At 44.3% G+C, this 19,756-nt stretch overlaps 1 protein-coding gene across 10 annotated transcripts in view; it reads left to right on the top strand.

Annotated features, from left to right (window-relative positions):
* The window catches only part of FYN (FYN proto-oncogene, Src family tyrosine kinase), a 204,176-nt gene that overhangs the window by 156,268 nt on the left and 28,152 nt on the right, over positions 1–19,756 (top strand). For 4 of the 10 annotated variants that reach the window (XM_014866176.3, XM_070496654.1, XM_070496655.1 and 1 more), the window contains 7 exons: positions 3,024–3,122; positions 5,840–5,943; positions 6,907–7,056; positions 10,236–10,391; positions 12,876–13,055; positions 14,816–14,892; positions 14,994–15,147. In XM_014866176.3, the coding sequence (XP_014721662.1) occupies positions 3,024–3,122; positions 5,840–5,943; positions 6,907–7,056; positions 10,236–10,391; positions 12,876–13,055; positions 14,816–14,892; positions 14,994–15,147 (920 nt within the window). Of the gene's footprint in view, positions 1–3,023; positions 3,123–5,839; positions 5,944–6,906; positions 7,057–9,670; positions 9,836–10,235; positions 10,392–12,875; positions 13,056–14,815; positions 14,893–14,993; positions 15,148–19,756 lie in introns of all 10 variants that reach the window. The other 6 variants (XM_014866170.3, XM_070496652.1, XM_014866173.3 and 3 more) reach the window with 2 other exon arrangements.

Raw genomic sequence — 19,756 nt, 5'->3', positions numbered from 1 at the left:
GTTTTCCTAAATCAAGATGAATGATTTGTAAACAGTGTATTATTTATTTGTAGGTGAATTGGGCTTCTAGTGTATTAAAAAATAGTTTATTCATTTGCTGAAAAGATTTTTTGATGGATCTTTTGAGTCTGGTCCAGCCTCTCTGGGCACAACATGTGAGGTTTGCGCCACACTACATCGTGTCCTTGTCACCTCATATTTCCTTTGAGGGAGAAAGTGACCCTAGATGGCCTAGAAAAAGAGAAAAGGATTTTATCTTTCTCATGAGTAACTGAAAACCCTTGTGAGATTAATGGCGTCACTGAAGAGAAAATCATGAATTCCTAATACATGACTTTAGAATGAGCTGATAGTTGGATTCTAATCTGTGCTAAATTATTTAGGTGCTGAGACCAAAATGAGATAGTGAATGCTGGATTTGAAATGAAAATTACTTGATTAATATCAGATCATCTGAGTAAGACTGGGTTTGTCCCAATCGGCAACAAAATGTTTTGGCTTCCTGCCCCAGGTGACATTTCCAAGATCGATAGTAGACTTTCTTTTTCTAAATTTAAATCAATTAGAACTAATTTGATGAAAGTTATCTTGCATTAAAAATTAAGCCTCTGTTGCAAGCCCTTAATTTTTTCCTCATCATTTTGGAGCATTTCCCCGGTTGTGGGTGGGTGTGTGTGGGTTGGGGGGTGTGGTGGGGGGGGGTATGTGTGTGAGACAGAGAGAAGGAAGAAGGAGGGAGAAAGGAGAAGGTGGGGGGGGGGGGTGGATGGGTATTATTTTTGATGATGAGATGTCTCCATCTAGTGGAATTTCGGAGCAGTAAACGTTCTCCCCGTATTACAGCGAGGATAGTCTCCAAAGCCGCTTTCTTAAACACGTGCAATGTTTAAAGAAAAAAATAATCGTCCACATATGTTCTTAAAGGATATACTTAGAAGTGCTTGTATTGATTTTGGAGGAAATAGAAATGAAACCAATACAAACTGTTAAAATGTTAACATTTTTAATTTCATGATCTGAACCTGAAAGGCAAAGGGATGCAGTGGGAGAGCAACGCAGGACGATGCCACATGGCTGGTGACAGTCCTGCTCTTAAGTTGGGTGGTGGGTTCACAGGCATTCATACATACATGTATTCTTCGGTATGTATGAATTATTTCATATAAAAATGTGGACATGAACTAAATTTAAAATTATTAATAAAGGACTTTCAGGGTATGAGAACAATTATCTCCCTCTTTTGATTGATGTATCTTTAATTCCATGTAGTAGGGTGAAAAAGAAAAGACTGAAAAGCTAATTAAAACATAAGTTTTTAAAAACCTTTGCCAACACCCTGTTTTCTTGTGGGCTATTCTGTGTTACTTGTGCCACCAAACACTTCCCCACAACTGCTCCTGTAGCACGGTGGGCTTGTCGCCATTTGTCTGTCGCTTTGTTAAATACTGTCTGGAGCCGTTGCTCATCACTCACCTCGCTCAGAGTTAGTCTTGAGACAATGGGACTCTCTCAGGTAAGGCCTGTGTTTAATGTGGAGGCTGGTTATTCTCTACCTAATTAAATGAGTCTGCAGAAGATCTTGACCAGGGCCAAAAGCCAACACATTTTCTCCCCTGGCTGAGGGCTTTGATACAGAGCTCAGCCAAAAAGTGATTTAAAAAAAAAAAAAAAAAAAAAGGTCTGGGGTTTCTCTTGCTGCCTCCAAAGACCAAAAAAGGAAGGAGAGAAGGCGCTGGGCCTCTGGTGATCGGAAGTCTGAGCGGTCTCCATCTGCCCAAGGGCGCGTGCGTCTCCCCACCCCTCGAGCTCCTGACCCCAGGCTGGTGGAGGGAGGGTTCTGTGGGCACCATAGTACATCTGCTCACCGTTGTTCACAGGGAGAGGCTCACGCTCCATCCCTGCGCCTGGCACACAGAGAGCTGTGTGAGTCTGAGCACCTGCACTCCACCCATTTCATTGCTCATTCAGTTTAAGCTGAGGGTGCTGTCATAAGCCCCCTTTCAGGTCCCTCTGCTCACAGCTCGGAGAGCTCCACAGATTGAGACCAGGCTGTCCCATGAACACGGGGCCATGCAAAGTGGTGGGACCAAGCCTCTCCTTCCCTGAGCGAGTTTTCGTTCTCCGCTGCCCTTGTACACACACAGCTACACCCGCCCTTCCTCTCCTGCCCCCACACTCGGGTCAGCGCTACAAAGAGTTGATGGAATAACCTCAGGTTGAAAATGTCTGAGCAAGGCTTAATCTATTGCCTTTGGGTATTTTTCTACCCATTTTCTTGAGAGCAAGCAAGGCAGGTATTCAGAGTGTGCCTTCATCCCTTCCCGGGCTCCTAGCACGCTTCCTTTCTCAGAGGATCTGCAGCTATGTTTTTCTTTTTTTTTTTTTTTTCTCTGATGAATCATTTAATGGCTGACAAAATAACACTAGAGCCAACAGCTTGCGTCTCTCCAGCAGGACCAAAGGATGCTGGTTGCCTCAGGTGGGGGCGGGAAATAGAGACTGTTAGCTAAATTAGTACTGTTAGTGCTTGTTTTATTTTTTTTCCAGCTTGATTGAGATATAATTGACATATAACATTGTGTCAGTTTAAGGTATACAGTGTGATGGGTTGATACATTGTGAACTGTTTACCACAGTAAGGTTAGTTGGCACATCCTTCACCTCACATAATTACCATTTTGTTGTTACAATATTTTTCTTAAGTAGCCTGGATTTGGGTCCCTTCCCCTCTGCCCAATTTGGGGACACTTACCAAGTAAAGTGGCCCCTGCAAGAGAGCCCTCCATGGCGGGGTCCTACGTTCTTAATTCACAAATAAGGCAAGAGGTGTGAGACATCGCTGGATTCAACTCACAGTCGACTCAGGTTGTAGCCATTTGACCCTCACAGAAGGCTGTTTGGAGTCTGGAGAAATCAGGTGGCAGAATGACTAGGGAATCATCATCTGCTCTTCCAGCGTTGGGTCTGTAACTGCAGAAATTGAAGTGGTGAATGTGTTCCCTTCTGCTCTTTTTTCTCTGCAGGGAAGGAGACTGGTGGGAAGCCCGCTCCTTGACGACCGGAGAGACGGGTTACATTCCCAGCAATTACGTGGCTCCAGTGGACTCTATCCAGGCAGAAGAGTATGTTTTGTTTTGTTGTTTTCACTTAACTACTTGCTTTTAAAAGTTAGTTGCCACAATAAAATACATTAACATGGTGCAGGAGGGGGAAGAAATTCACTAGAGTGATGAAGGGGTGAGAGAATCTGGTAATGCAGTGTTTCCCAGGCTTTCTGCCCTGGGTTTTGCCATATACATGTAATACTTGTGCTGTTATTAACTTAATATTTTTCTTTAAGCCTGCTCACTTTTTGGAAACATTTATTTTGAAAGGAAACTTTATATCAATACCCTTAGTGAAAACCCAATATTACTTGCCACAGATAGAAAGTAACCATAAAAATGTTGCAGCTAGAGCATGTGTTATTGCCGACCCAAGGTTCTAAGTTTGCAGTCTGCTGAAGAAAAGAGAGCGAGGGAGAAGAAGAAAGAAGGGGAAGGGGAGGGAGGGAAGAAAACAGAGAAGAGCAAATAACTGTTAAAGATCAAATTGAGATTTTTGTCCCTCTGTATAATCCGAAATATTAGAGGAACACTGAAAAGACATACCTGCCATGCCCCAGATAGAAGCATGTCACATACAGTGTAACCCATGACTTGGAAAATACTGTGGGGATGCATTTCAGATGGTCCTTCCCTTTGATTTGGGGTCTCACTTGATTTCTTTGATAGTGAAGAGTGACTAACAGTTAGTCAGCCCAAAGAGTCCACTGGTAACAGTTTTGGAAGGTGGTGGACAGGCTGTGGTTATTCTAGAAGGGATAGCCATTGTTCCGTCTCCTGACCTGGGGGATCTGTGAGCACTTCCAAAGTGGAGGACTGTCAGAGTGGCTTGTGTGTCAACCCTAATTTCTGAACTGAGGGAAAGGGAACTGGGCCATGATTTCCCAAACTGGGAACCTGGCATCCCGCCTGTTCCCTGGGGACCTGCCTCTCCTGCTCGGTGGAGGCAGTCTTACCTTACCAGAAAGGGGGTCTAGAACGGTGAGCCACAGAGCCCAACCTTTGGCTCTGGTATTTAGTTTTGCCCTGGGTTTGTTTAAGCCCTGCAAGGGGGATTAGACTCACATGCTAGCCAATCCCCAACTGGATCGCTCTCTCATCTTTAATTCTCTTGTATTTCCTCTAAGAAGATGTGTTTTGTTCCCCGCTCTCAAATACTCAGTGGTTCTAAGCTCTTTTTTTCTCCTAGTGAGAGTGTTTTACCATCAGTGAATAAAGGAATCTGTATTGAATTTTTACTTTAGAGCAGATTTGCAAACATCTTTGTGTTCTTTCAGAATAAAAGGTACCACGAAAATAGAGCATTACTTTGATTTAACTGGGAACCTACCCACTATGTATTTGTTATATTTATAATGGTCAATTTTTTTTAAAATACTTTGTTTTTAGAGAATAAAATAGCATTTAAAAAAAATAATGCCTATGGTTTTACAGATGTAACTAATTACCGTTATCTTAAAACATGATTGTTTTGGTACAATCCATTGTTCTGACAGCTCTCTCTTCACCACCGTTTGTGTTTATACTGCATTTTAATTGGGTTATTGATACACAAGTAATTGGTGGAATTCTCTTTATACCACCTAGAGCTGGGGTAGGGTTGTGCGCAGTCTGGTGCCTTTAAAAGTCTCTGAGGAGCTGACATGTAGTGTGTCTTTCCTTATTGTCGTGAAGCTCTTTCATTCACAAAAGAATTTGACAGGGAACCCATAATAGCTATGTTCAAGTCTAATGAATTGAAATTTCATTTTAGAAACTGGATCCTCTACAGTTGAATATTCTAAAAATTGTTCCTCTGTGCAGATTCCAATGGAATCTCCCCAGTTCTCCCTTGGGTTCTTGGAGCACCTGCTGCTCGTTCAGCACCTAGCGCTGAGACGTTAACTAATTGCCAGGCCGTGTTAGGGCTGGAGACATAAAAGACAAATAACCAAGGTCACGAGGTGACTTGACATGACACCTCCTCAAGTGGCACACGAGTGTCATTACGGGGAAAATATGAAACGTCAGCGACATGCAGTCGTTCTGACAGACGTGCTCGTTGACCGTGCTCAGGGCCCTGGCCCTGCAGCTGTGCCGGAGCCCACACGTGCAGATCACAGCCCAGACGCCTGGCAGGTGTCTTTGACTCTTCCACGTCTTCACACCTGCTGGACAGGAAGAAAATAAAAACAAGCCTCCTGGGGTGGAGTCATCTCCAATTAGGGGAGTCCTGACAATTTTTCTCAGAGTTCCTGTAGGTAGGAAGTTACTGAAAATGTCTTTGTTTTTTATCCATTCTCACTGACTTTTTAGGTGCTTGATTAATGATCCATATGTACACTAAGACTTGTTTTGCTATTTCCCAGGGGTTGTAATTACACTCAGAAATCCAGAGTCTTGTAGACGCACGTAGGACGGGTCTCCTGCGGTTGCCATTTCAAAACAAGGTCCTAGATTTCTCTCTTCATGCATACAGGTGGCAGTTTTAACACAAACCAGTTCTTGTCATCTCCGGGGGGAAGGAAAATATCCCACAATTCAAATCTGATTTTTTCAAAGAGTGAAAGAGATGGATTAGGGATGGAATCAGAAAGAGATTGAAAGGGAACCAGATGAGGCTAGGAAAAAATATGTAGGGAACAGCTAAGGATGAAATCGGAGGTGAGGAAAGTTCATGGTCAGAAGAGCCTACGCTATCCCATTTTTGGACTTGATCATTATAAGATGTTTCCTTTCTTTGATTTCATTGAAAGGTGGTACTTTGGAAAACTTGGCCGAAAAGATGCTGAGCGACAGCTTTTGTCCTTTGGAAACCCAAGAGGTACCTTTCTCATCCGCGAGAGTGAAACCACCAAAGGTGAGGTAACACATTGAAGAAGTTGGCTTGTCATTCAAATCTGTGGATTAGTCAGAGAGGATGAAAGGCTTATCGCTAATGTACGAGGATTTTTAATGGCACATATCCTGCCTGCCTTGTGAGCGGAGTCCTATTTTCAGTTTTCCCTCCAGGCTCTAGAGCTGCAGACAGCTCCAAAAGGACTACACAGGCTCGGCTCGAAATCAAGACCTTCCTCCCAAAACAGGGGCTGGGGCCGCTTCACTCCTCCAGGCACACAAGATCATAGAATTTTCAGAAGTCTTTTAGAATGGTGATTTTTCTGAAACTCTTAGTTCCTCAGGCGCCAATCACACAGGTTGTTTCTGCATTTCTTTTGTTTTTTCATAACCGAGGACTGCTCTTCCTCCAACTGCTGGCCTTTTCATTATTTAACAACTCATTAGAGCCCACAAGAGGAGCTGGGCCTAGGGAACAGCAGCGGCCTTCTAGCTTGATCTGCTAGACCTGCTTATCTGCTCCTGTGAGGGGTGTTGTGAAGCAGAAATTGGAAGCTCACTTCTAGCGAAACAGTCCTTACGTTTCTTTAGGACACGCTGCCCATGCCTCCGTGGTACTCCATGGGTGACAGAGACCAGGGCAACAGTCTCAGCTGAGAAGTCCATACTGCTCTTCATCTTTCCCCCCGGGGAAGGGGAGGGAGTCTATGCCATAGCAGGCAGCACAAGTGTACTGAGTATTGTAGGAATAAATCCAGGAAGCTTTCATTCTCAAGGGTAAAATCATTCTATTGCTACTATCTTCTGACATTTGCAGGAAAGAGATGTTTTCTTTCCGTGTTACTGAGTGGAAGTGTGTGTGTGTGTGTGTGTACGTGCATGCGTCTGTCGATAATTATTAATCAGAATAGTCAAGTAAATAAGACCTAAAAACAACTGAGTCGTCAAAATGATTGGGGCTGCTAATGCTTTGCATATTTACCAGGTGCCTATTCACTTTCTATCCGTGATTGGGATGATATGAAAGGAGACCACGTCAAACATTATAAAATTCGCAAACTTGACAATGGTGGATACTATATCACCACCCGGGCCCAGTTTGAAACCCTTCAGCAGCTTGTACAGCATTACTCAGGTAACCTTGATCCTAACTAGCTACCAACCATTGGGCACTGGAGGAAGTGGGTGGGCACAGAGCAGAAAGGGGAAAGGCGGGGGGAAGAGGTACAACAGATGTATACAGAGTGGCTGGTAGGATAGTTTTCTTTGCCAGCCCCTCAGGGTGGTGCTTGGCTGCCTAGGTTCTACTGATGTTTTTCTATCACACTTATTATTAGTTCCATGTGTTTGTCAAAAGATTCCATAACATTCTATTTCCTCAAGTAGGAAGCAATAGGTTCAATTTTAAAACGAATCACCTTTTTCCCACTCCCCTGCAGTGTAGAATCTAGAAACGGAAAAAGGGACAAGGACCAGCCTCTGGGAGGGTACTTACGTGGCAACTCCAACAGGGGATGTTGCGTTCCTACCGCCACTTTAGCCCCAGCACTGTCACAGGAATGGCCGCACGAGCACTTCATTCTTAGGACTGGCTGAATTTTGCAGTCCATTTACCGTGTTCTCCTTCGTCACCAAGACTTGATTTCTCACAGTCTTAGACTCCCGTGGCGCACAGCTCTTAGATCAGCTGCAGCTATTGTGATCAGTTAAACTTTTCAACAGTAGATCAGTCTCTGTCCTAAAACCCAGCTGTCACCGTTAGTTTGTTGTTCCTAGAAATATATGCTTATTAGGTATTTAAGTGTGCAATTTGTGCATTTTATTAAAGAATGTGGTCTTACGTGCAAAGTGTTAAAATGATTGCTTTCTTTCCTAGATTAGCCAGTATATCCCACTATATAATATGTACACACAGGGGGATATAGATATAGATATACGTGTACAGACATAGATCTATATACCATTAAACCCAGTAATTTTTTGTGTGATGTATATATACATTTTATATTGTTCTTCAGGACAATGACAAAACCCCAAAAATAGTACATGACTGGACCTCAACTATTGCTCTGTGCACATTCATTAAAAAATATGTGTGTATAATTTATTAGCACCCCAAAAAAGCAATCTTTTGAAAATGGCAGTAAGAAATGCCCATCTCTTGATCCTGGGCACTAATGAGCAAGTGAAAAAATTAACCACACTCAGAGCACTAGCTGATTAGGCATTTATGTGGGTAACTTTCATTCATGTGGATCCTAATGGAATATTTGAGAGAAATGGAGCAGAATATCTCCCTGAGCTTAAGTAATATACTCAAAATGCCTGCATGTCGGAAGGATTTTTCAAATGCCGAAATATATTTCATTATAGCCGAACATCAGCAGGATCCCCAGGGTTTGGATCATTTGAAAATATTGTGTTGGAAAGGGCACCTTAATAACATCGTAAAGCTGGGAGGAGAGAAGGGATCTGAAGAGCAATAGACATTTTTTAATCTCAAAAAAAAAATCCATCTCCAGTTAGATTTGTTTTTATATTGGCTTTTCCTCTTCCCTCCTTCTCTCTCTCACACAATAAAATGCCTTTGAAATATTGACACATAAATAATTTCTTGTCTAAACATCTCAGAACCTGATTCTATCAAAAAGAAAGGCATAAAAAGTAACTTACAGCTGGTTCCTGGAGAAAAGGCAACAGCACTGCATTTGGTTTTCCCCAGGATTCGAGGGGCCTCCAGGGGGGTATGGGGTATGCCAGGGGCTCTGTCACCTCATAGGCCAGGCTCTCTGCAGCTTTTGTCACTTCCCTGATTCCTTGTCCTTTGTTACCTTTTCTCACCTAACCGATGTTTAACTTTGCAATTAAGCAATTTCCCCTTACCACCACTAGATTCTGAAAGGCATATTCTTTAAAAAAAAAAAAAGAGAGAGAGAGAGAGAGAGAGAAGAAAAGAAAAAGGAAAAAAACCCTCTATATAATGTATGATAACTACATTTTTTACTTTCTCTTTTTCATAGGAAATAGAGTTTTCTCATATCCTCGAGTTTCTGCAGATTTTAGTTTCCATTCTTTCTGCTTTCAAATCAGACTCCTAAATTACACCTCAGAGACTGTTATAAAGATTTTTTTTAATGGGAAATATCAAAGAAGCGGGAGTATCTGACTGGTAGAATAGAGTCAGTTAAAATGCCAAAGAAATCACTAGAGACCCGTGACCTCTTTTTCCCCCTGCCAGCTGTAATCTTCAGCCTTCCTAGTTTATAGCAGTGTAATGTTCTATAGAAGAGATCTGTACTGAAGTTACAACTTTAAATATATTCATACCAGAGAGTCCCTAAACCTTTGATACTAGAGGGGGAAAGGACAGTCATGCTGACATTGTGTAGTCCAAATGTATCTTTTGAAATCAGTGGAGGGATTTTCAGGGTTCCAGAAGACATGTTGTTAGGACATTGGGCTGAAAACATTTTTCTTAGTGAGTGTAGAAAACGAACAGTCTATATCTGTTTGTATGTATAGGCTATATTATACCTGGGGGTATGGAGTGGTCCAATTGTCCTCTATTCTGCCTCCAATGAATGTGTTTCAATGTATGGCGTCTAGTCTTCCAAGATGCATGTAGTTCTCTGCCAACAGCACTGTGTTGAGGCACGCTGTGCGCAGGCTGGGTTTGTTGCACCTGTAAGTGTTGTTGTTTCACGTGTTCTGCTTTCTCTCCCTCTCCTGCCGCTTTCCCACTCCATCAGAGAGAGCCGCAGGTCTCTGCTGCCGCCTAGTAGTTCCCTGTCACAAAGGGATGCCAAGGCTTACCGATCTGTCTGTCAAAACCAAAGATGTCTGGGAAATCCCTCGAGAATCCCTGCAGTTGATCAAGAGACTGGGAAATGGGCAGTTTGGGGAAGTATGGATGGGTATGCTGAGACTCAATTACTCTCTTACTAGCTTTCTGGTTTGGGAAGTCCCAAACATCAGAGATGGAAGGTGAAAATAAAGACTTTATGACCAGGAAGAAAGTTGGAATTACTAATAATGGGGAATAATAATTTTGATTTTGGAATCCTGGAATTTCTAGAAAAGACATAGTAGGTGTTCAAGATTGGTAAATGACTCGACTTACACTAATATATACCAGTAAATGATGCAGGGAATGTTCCAGCCTGCACCAAATGCCTTGCCCTTCATTTCAAACTGCAAATTTTGTCCAGTGAATTCAGTGTCGCCCTCAAGGGCACATCACCTTCCATCTCTCCTAGTGCATGCATGATTATGGATTATAAGGACTGTTTTCTTTATTAATTCCCTTTCCTATAGAGAAAGCTGATGGTTTGTGTTTTAACTTAACTAAGATTGCATCGAGTTGTACCCCGCAAACTTCTGGATTGGCTAAAGATGCTTGGGAAGTTGCACGTGGTTCGTTGTTTCTGGAGAAGAAGCTGGGTCAGGGGTGTTTCGCTGAAGTGTGGCTTGGTAAGGCAGAGGGCACATTTTGTTTTGGCTGCATCTCAAAGCCAATTAAAAGGATGGTTTTGAACAAAAACACACACACAGCCGTTGGGACCAAGACACTTAACGTGGATAGCTAGATGGCCTATCCAGATTTTCAGAATATGGCAATACCTCGCTGTACTCCTCTGTCCTATTTCGTGTGGTTAATTAAGGCATGCACAAAACAGGAAGCCAATACAATAAGCATCTGATGTTTCTTCTCCCTAAGACACGGGAAGGTAAGATACGACAGGTGGGCTCTATAGGGATAGACCAGGGCTTTTTTGCTCAGTGGGCCTGGGTTTGAATCTTTACTAGCTGATTAACCATGGGCAAGGGGCTTATCTACCCTCTTTGAGCCTCAGTTTTCTCATCTGTAAAATTGGAATGGTACCCACTTCATAGGATTGTTTTGAGGATTACATGGGACAACATGTTTAGAGTCCCTTGCACATAGTAGGTATTCACTACACACGTACTTCTCTTAATTTGGGTTTCAGGTCATTGATAAGACCCACTGCACTGGGCCCTCCCACAGCTTTCATAACACCCTTTGTTTGGTTGCAGCTTTTCTTAGAGACAATCCATGGCCTCAGGCCCCAGCCAAAATCATCTGCCAGTGAGACAGTGTTGGTGCTTATGGAATCCTCTTTCTTCTTTTTCGGTTAAAGACAGTATAGATAGGTACCTGTTGCTGTGTGTGGCAGTCACAGTTTAGGTGTGGTCTGCACTAAAAAATTTAATACAGTAAAGCACATGGAACAGAGCCTAGCAACAAGTAAGTACTACACATATGTAGGGATAGAGATAGATACTCAGACATGAGTATTGTATTGTCAGAAATTGAGCTATTGTGATAGGTATTATCATTACTATTGCTGTTGAGAGTCCACATTATTGTATCCATCTCTTGCTGGACTTTAACTCAAGTATTGTGAAATGTGTTTATATGCCCTTCCTCTCCCTCACCTGCCCGATTTATAATTGAAGCTTGGACCTTAAGGATTTTAATCCAATCACTCATATAACCAGGAAGAATTGGACCCTGTATGAAAATTTATCTTCAACCTTTATGATTACCAACTTTAAATCATTACACATATTATCAAGATTTTTTTTTCCACTAAATGTAAAACATGGTATTGTTGTAGTTCAGGATCAGCGTGGAATGCCAATGTAGGTAACCCGGTTGTTGTTAGAGAGGAAGATCTCTGTTTAAAATTGGGGGATGCTAACAACACCCCAGAGCAGCACTCAAGTAGCAAAGACCACCTACAAATTGTCAAGTTTCTCATTTACATTTAGTGATCAGATATTTTATAAGATTTGAACTAACTCTTCTTAAGCCCCTTGTTCTTTCATAATTTATATTTTCGTGGGTTGCATGTTGTAATTCTATGAACCACATTTTTGGCAGGGTAACAAAAGTTGCTCCAATTTACAGAATTTTTTATTTCTAAATCAGTTATACTAAATATAAACATTACTCTTAATTTAAACCAGCCTTCTTTTCCAAATAGAAAATAACGTAATCTAACTTAGCAGATTTTTGTTTCCGTTATCAATAGTTTTAATCAAAATCATAGGACTAATAATGGAATACACATAGAACCTAGACATTTTTAAATTTGGGGACTGAAAGAGACTTAAAAGATAATCCAGTTCCATTCCTGTATTTTACAGAAGAGGTAACCAATGCTCATAAACCAGGCCTGCCTCTGGACCTAATAGATTTTTTTAACATATTAAGTGTAAATATTTCTGTTCCCTCTTAGCTGCTGTTTAATTTTTCCAGTCTAGCTGATACAAGCCATTGTTCTTGTTGTGGTAACCATCAGTAAACCTGAGGAATTGTCCTCACCCGGTTGAAACATGGGCAAGTAGACTGTGAGCTCCTTGCCAGTGCTTATCAGCATGCTTATAATCTTACTTATAGATCAGCTGTTCAAGGACTCAGTCAAGTGGCTCATCCACTGCAGACAATTGAAAGTCTAGGGGTAAATTCCAGACATCCTTAGTGTGTTACCCTATTCTTTTAAATGGCACACCCCCAAAAATGGGACTTAGTCTGATTTCTTCCAGCCTCACTCTGCTGCCTAACGGATGGCTGTTGGATGGTCAGGCCTGTCCTACACCCTGGACTGTCATCCTATAAAGAAATGTCCAGACTTCTGGTACAAATTTGTAATCATATGGCTGAGCCAGAAAAGGAAAGTGGTGGTATATATCAAAATAAGAAAAAAGTTAAAAGAATTATAAACCATAATATAGCCATAAGTAAACACATTTTTCCTGTGAAAATACTTGACAGAGTCCTTACATTTGATTGTCTTTGTTCAACAAAAACTATATTAAGTTTTTTTAACTTAAAATCCAACTGTATGGAAATAGCTATTGATTATAAAACATTTTTTTTTTCCATCAAGAGTGTCTTTGGTTTGACTTAATATTGTGGGATGTCTGCAGGTACCTGGAATGGAAACACAAAAGTAGCCATAAAGACTCTTAAACCAGGCACAATGTCCCCTGAGTCATTCCTTGAGGAAGCGCAGATCATGAAGAAGTTGAAGCATGACAAGTTGGTCCAGCTCTATGCCGTGGTGTCTGAGGAACCTATCTACATTGTCACCGAGTACATGAATAAAGGTGGGACGAGGCTTCTCCAGACTCCACCTCACCATTACCTAACAGGGCTTATATCGGGGAAGGAAGTAGAGCAACCTGCTTGGTTTTTTCCTGGTTTCTGCGTGAGTCAAGCATTCCCACCAGGAAGCACAAATTGTGTGCTCATTAATAAGAACATCTTTTAAAAATTATTTTATTGGGGTCATATTGGCTTACAACATTGCATAAATTTCAGGTGTACATCACTGTATTTCAGTTTTTGTATAGACTGCATCGTATTCACCATCAACAGTCTGGTTTTTATCCGTCACCATACATATGTGCCCCATTACCCCTTTCGCCCTCCCCCACCCCCTCCTCCTCTGGTAACCACTAATCTGTATTAATGAGAACATTTTTAAAACAGGCTCTGACCTGGAGTTTGCCCCCAGCTCCTTGTGAGACACAGTACCTTTTACATGCTGCACACGTCAGGAGTTCCCACTCCTCTCCCTAATTAAAACATTCATTTTTAATATCAGGGGTGCTACAGAGGGCTATGATAGCTTACTGTTATTTTTAATGCCATAGCTTGTATTAATTTTCCTTTTTGCGGGGCTGAACCATTAATATCAGACTCTGGTCTCTGCGCTAAGTTTAGTCTCCATCTTTTCAACGTCTTAGTTTTTTCCAGTTCTCTTCTTAAACATCAGATGAGGAAAGACGTGCCCTTAAAGAGCTCGTTTTATTCTAATTTTCTCTCTCTCTCTGTCTTTCTAATCGAAGCAATATTGTTGGGATAAGGCCAAAGATCACTTTGTTTTGGAAAAACAGATGAACCAAACAAGAAACAGCCTTAAAAGGCAATGCCTTGTGCATCAGAGGGCACCAGTGTAATCTCTCCTTTCCACGTACTTTATTTTAAAATATATTTGGAAATTTTTTCCTGGCAGACTGTTTGTCCTTTGTACCCAGGGTTATTTGGTAAACAGCTTTGTGACTGAAGCATGAAAAGAATCCCCGATGACCATCATGTGCAGAACCAGCCTCTGCACGTGACCGTTTCAGCCCTGGTGTTAGTTCTGAGCTCCTTTGGCTGTGTTGTCATAGTGCCTCTGAAGCTGCAGCTGTTTTCACGTGTCTTTAAGGCCTGACTGGCCATGATCTCATAGGGGGAGCTACCTGCCCCACCCGATATTCCTCAGATCGTCTTTTCTTGATTTCAAATCTGTAAACTAGCTAGGCCAGTGATTCTCAAACTTTCCTGTGTATCAGACTCACCTAGAGGGTGATTAAAATACAGGTTTCTGAGCCCGACGTCCAGAGTTTCTGATGCAGTCGATGTGGGGTGGAGCACAGGTGTTTGCATTTCCAGCAAGTTCCCTGAGGGGTGCTGTTCCTGCTGCTCCCGGGACCACGTTTTGGGAACCACGGCTGGCCAGTGTTTTCCCTCCATCCCTCCTTTGTTCAGGGCTGACCAGGGAATGAGACTGAAGGGGTGCAGCTTCACATGTTCTTCACAACAGAAAGGGAATCGAGCCCCGTTTCTTCTAGTTTTATCCAATTTTTGTTGTTGTCCTTAAAAATGGAGCCACCATTGTTTGTTTTTAAAAGATGAAACTGCTGCCTTATAACACATAGAGTTTTTTCTACCCTGTTTTTTTATGAACCTTTTTTTTTCCTTAGTGGCATTATTCTGTTCAATTACCTCATTACTTCTAATAAGAAAACCAAATACAACCTTTTGTTGGGAATTTTTATCTTTCAAAGCAAACTGAAATGGTTTTATGTTTTGTTCATAGGAAGTTTACTCGATTTCTTAAAAGATGGAGAAGGAAGAGCTCTGAAGTTACCAAATCTCGTGGACATGGCAGCCCAGGTAGGCCCCGTGGGACCGGGATTCCTGCCTTTCAATTTGATGATTCTAAGTAGGTCGAGTCCTGATGTGACGGATGTGCCCTGTTCCCTCGGTTTCCGCAGGTTGCTGCCGGAATGGCTTACATCGAGCGCATGAATTATATCCACAGAGATCTGCGGTCAGCAAACATTCTGGTGGGGAATGGACTCATATGCAAGATTGCCGACTTTGGACTGGCCCGATTGATCGAAGACAACGAGTACACAGCAAGACAAGGTGGGCACTTGAACGTGGATGGCTCGTGATCAGGTCCTCGAGGACAGTCACTTACTGCATAACCCCCCGTTCCTTCTCCCCTTCCGTTCCTCCAGAAAATATTGAAATGTCCTTCTTCAGCTGGATTCTTTCTTCTTAATCTGACAGCTGTGCAGGTGGGAGGCTGTAGTGGGTTCAATAGATGGATGAGATGTTGCGTTTTGGTGAGGGAGTGTCTGCTGCCGTGGTCCTCCAGGCTTGGGCTGCCCTCCTCACAGCATGTGAGCCGGGAACACTTTGCCTTTGGAGAAAGAGGGCTGTGGCAGGCCAGGAGATCAGACAAGTAATGGCTCATCACTCCATCAGGGTCTCAGCAAAACCGGAAGGCACGCTCTCTGGAAAATTTAATAAAGGAGTTACTTACAAAGGCATGGGCATGGCTTAGGAAAACCAACGGGGCCTGATGCCGCATCCCAGAGCTAGTGACAGCAAGGGCCTCACGGCCTGAAAGGCAGGGGCAGGGAGTGGGCACCAGGACTAAGAATGAGCAGCCAAGAGGAGAGACCACCTTTGGTCGAGAGAGGCGGTGGGTGGATCAACCTGAGCACCCTGTTCTGCCCTCCTCCACATCTCCTGCCAAACCCAACCAGAAGCCAGCGGTCAAAGGAGCCCATTGGTGAGTCCAGGTGGGTCCAGAGTAGGGAGAAGAGTAGACAGGGGACGTAGAGGCAGGCCAGAAGATGACAATATAGTCGCTTGAACAGGTGTACCCCTTTAATCATCTCCCTCCATCCCAGCCCCTCCTAAGATCTGTAGAAATTAACCTGTAAATAAAATACCCCCAAGACCAGCAGCCCCTCCGGGGGGCAGCTTTTCGAGTGCTTTCAGAGCACCGGATAGCAGGGAGCCGTGTCGTTTTCCGGCTTCCTGGATCTTCACACAGCGGTCAGCAGGCAAATGTGTGGAATCAAGTGTGCTGTTTGCAACTGAATGTAGTCCTCCTCGTGTCGAAGGTAACGCGTGTGTCTGAAGGAAGCGGGGAACCTTCATTGTCCCTGTTTTTAACCAAAGCCTAGTCCTTCCGAGCCGGCTGAGCAGTGGCTGGAATATATTACAGCGCCGCGCTGTCTGCTGCGTTTCATAATGGCCACCTCTGGAATTCTTATTCTTCTTTCTCTTTTAGTTCTTTCGTTTCTTGCCAACTCTTCCCCCCTTTTGTCATTCTCAGCAGTCTCAAGTGATGAGGAAAAATGTTAAACTAAGACCCTGGCTCGTACAGATACTGTCCAAATGCTAAATTACATGTCGGGCGGACAGCTCTGCTATTTGAGTTTCCCCGACACGTGGCAGTTCTTGTCCCTGAGCCAGATGCCCACCCAGCGAGCTCGCCTGCGCGTCCCTCACACACGCACGCCGCTGCGGGGCCAGATGGCGCGCCGTCTCTCTAATCAAAGGCACATGTGCGGCTTTGATGGGCGCTGGCAGCCCAGAGAGCAGTGGGGACGTGATTTTGAGTCAGGGTGAGCCGAGCCGGTGTGAAGCACCACCGGGTCTGGGCCCTGGCCCTACATGAGAGAGCTTACCCTGAGGCAAACCAGTCAGATCCCGGCTCACAGACCCGGGAGGAGAGGAGAGCGGGTGACGCTTGTGAGCCATGAATATTTGATTTAGGAAGGGGTGAGCATGGAGTCGGCCTGGGCAGGCGGTCATGTAAGCATCCTTCGGGGGGTGACCAGAGTCTGGTGCCGAGGGAGGGGTGCAGGATTGTTTCTCCCCTTCGCTCAAACTTCGGGCTCTGTAGAATGTGGGTTACAGCCTTGAACCATCAATAAATGAGAGGGTGGCAGGGCCAGAAGCCCCAGGAGGCTGGCAGGGGCGCTGTTGACAGGACCCAGATACTTAGTTCATGGAGTGAGATCCCTCTGGCCGTGGCCCTGGGTGATTGGGGCCGAGGGGGCAGCGTGTGGGGGTGCCCTCATGGTTTCCCCTCACAGCTCCCTGCTGCTGTGGAGCAGGGCCCTAGCGGCCGCCTCGGCCCTGGCCTTCAAGCTCCGCCTTCCTCTCCAGTCAGCTGTCCTGAATGCCTTTCTGGTGGCGTCCTCGCCTCCCCCATCACTTTGCCAGATGCTGTCCTGACACCTTTCAAAGGATCAGCTTTATACCCTTTGTCCCGTGTTTCCCTTACCTTCCAAATAGAGTAGCCCACCCTTCACTCTTAAAATTCTTTTTCCCACTCTCTTCTTTTTCATGAATGTCTTCAGATTCATGCCAGACACTGGAAAGAGATAAGTAAAGAGAAGTAAATGAAACTGGAGGAAAAAAACTAAGGCTGTGGGGCCCCAGGATTTGCAAGGAGAATAAAAGAAATGCTGTCCTGCATCAGAGGAAAAGGAAGGAGCAGGGGCACTTATAGAATACCCACCAAGTGTCAGGCCTGAGTGGGTAAATAACAATAAATACACTAGAAATAGGTTCAGAGGGGTTATGTAACTTGTACAGAGTCACACAGCCAGTAAAAGGGCGGAGGCAGGATTTGAATCCAGGTGTGGCTGGCTCTATTGCATGTACCCTCGTAAGCTGCACTGCCTCTCATCAAGACAGGGATTAAAAGAACAGAAAATAAAAATGGAGATTTGTCTTAAGTCCCTTTTCCCTTTATTTTATGGAAAAGTTTTTAAGGGGCACCTTCTAATGTATGTGTGCAAGGGAGTTGGAAAGACCTTCATTTTCTGGCTCTGGGACAACCCAGCTGTTTATAAAATTCCTCCCAAGGCTCTGCCCCGGCCTGGCCTCTTTACGAGGCAGAAAGGGCCTGGTGTGTGTCCGCGGGTGTGCTCTGCAGATGGCACGCGTGCTGCACGCTGGAGTTTCTGCTGGGGATTCATCAGCTCCTCCAGACAGCTGGTCCATGTGCCTGATAATGTTTGCAAGTCAGATTTTATGGTACCCTCAGGCCACAGCCAGGCTGCCTCTTGATTATGGAAGCGTGGGCAGTGTTCAGAAGCATGTGCCGAACACAGGAATTTTAGGACCGTGTGAGTGACAACTGTGCTTCAGCACAGTTGTGAGTGCCCCATCTAAGGGCATACTGATATGTCTGTCGCCCCCTGGGTGGATGAGGTGGCATCTCCTAGGGCACAGGCGCAATTGGAATTTGGACCTGTGTTCCCTTCCTCCCACCACCCCCCACCCCACTGGACTGCGAGCAGAAGCCCGGTGTCAGGAAGAAGGTCAAGACCAGGCCCAGAGCCTTTGAGCGTGGTCCTCTGCCAACAGCATTCTAGAAGCAACTAGAAATTATTGGGTATTGCTCATTCTCTGTTACCTGTACATCTCCCTCAATTATAGCAGATGGATCTTTAGTTATAAACCCTTGCTAAATTCTCTCCGGTCAGGGTCTCTGAGCAATGCCAACATTACTTATTTGAGGGCCTCGTCTGGAAACAGACTTTGCTAGGAGCTACTGACGTAAAGAAGGCTAAGACTGCACAGGGGCAGTCAGCAAGCATGAGGGACATACAGGAGCATCGCTGAAGTCAAATAGAACTGGATTTGAAACCCAATTCTATCACCTCCTAGCTCTGGGGCCTTGGGGTTATTTAACTTTTCCACACCTCAGTTTACTTATCTGTAAAATGGAAATCTATTTTACCTGCTTTGTCCTTTAATTTTTGCAAAGATGAAGGGAAATAATATATAAGTGTTTAGCACAGTGCCCAGCACATAGCAAGCGGTAAATAAAAATACTCTTGTTAGTCTGTCCTGTACCAGACTAAGTTCTTGGGGAATGAGCAAATGCAAGAATGGAGTGTAGAAACAATGGAAAGGCTCAGATGCTGTTGGGGAAAGGGAGAGAGGAGTCAGAGATAGTTCCAAGTAGCCAGATGCAGGTCATCATGAGAACGGAGTTGCCAGCAACAGAAGCGAGTGACTCAGGAGGATCTTATTTTCAGAGAAAGAGGGTGCATTTGGTTTTGGATCTGGTGAGCTTGAGGTGGTTGAGGTGGTACATCCCAGTGAGGTGTCTGACACAGAGAGCTCAGTCGGGTGCCCTCACCTGGTCCTGCTACCACAGGTCTTCACCTCCCAGCCCTCCCCACCATGTCACCACCCCTCAGCTGACCATGGCCTCTCACTTCCATGCACCTACACCTCCCCTGAGGTCTGATCATAGCCACCTCTCTACCCCAGCTCTGTACCTTCACCCATAGTCATTCCAGGGCTAACCCCAGCCCTGCCTGAGCCATGAGCACCACAGGATCCGCTGTCTGTCCTGTTGTCCTCACACATCCACACCATGCCTGCCTCCTGTAAACACCAGCATGGGCAGCTGTCACCCAGCCCTGCTTTCCAGGACTCACAGCGCCTCCAGCCATCATTCCTTCAAAGCTCACTCAGACAGGAAGCGGTGGGAGAATTCTGGACAGACTCTTGTTTTTTCATTCATAAGCTTTCCGGATGCTCAGCGCTGACTGATGGTGATTTAAACCTCACAGGTGCAGATAGTCCTGGCTTATGTATTAGAACGACTTGTTTTTGTGGACACTTATTTTTTATTGAGCCATAATATACATACGATAAAATGAATAAATCTAGGTATACAACTCAGTGACTTTTTACATATGCCTAT

The sequence above is a fragment of the Equus asinus genome, chromosome 24 (assembly GCF_041296235.1).
Source record: "Equus asinus isolate D_3611 breed Donkey chromosome 24, EquAss-T2T_v2, whole genome shotgun sequence".
Taxonomy (NCBI): domain Eukaryota; kingdom Metazoa; phylum Chordata; class Mammalia; order Perissodactyla; family Equidae; genus Equus; species Equus asinus.
The sequence above is the reverse complement of the archived record's forward strand: the minus strand, read 5'-3'. Positions and strand labels throughout refer to the sequence as shown.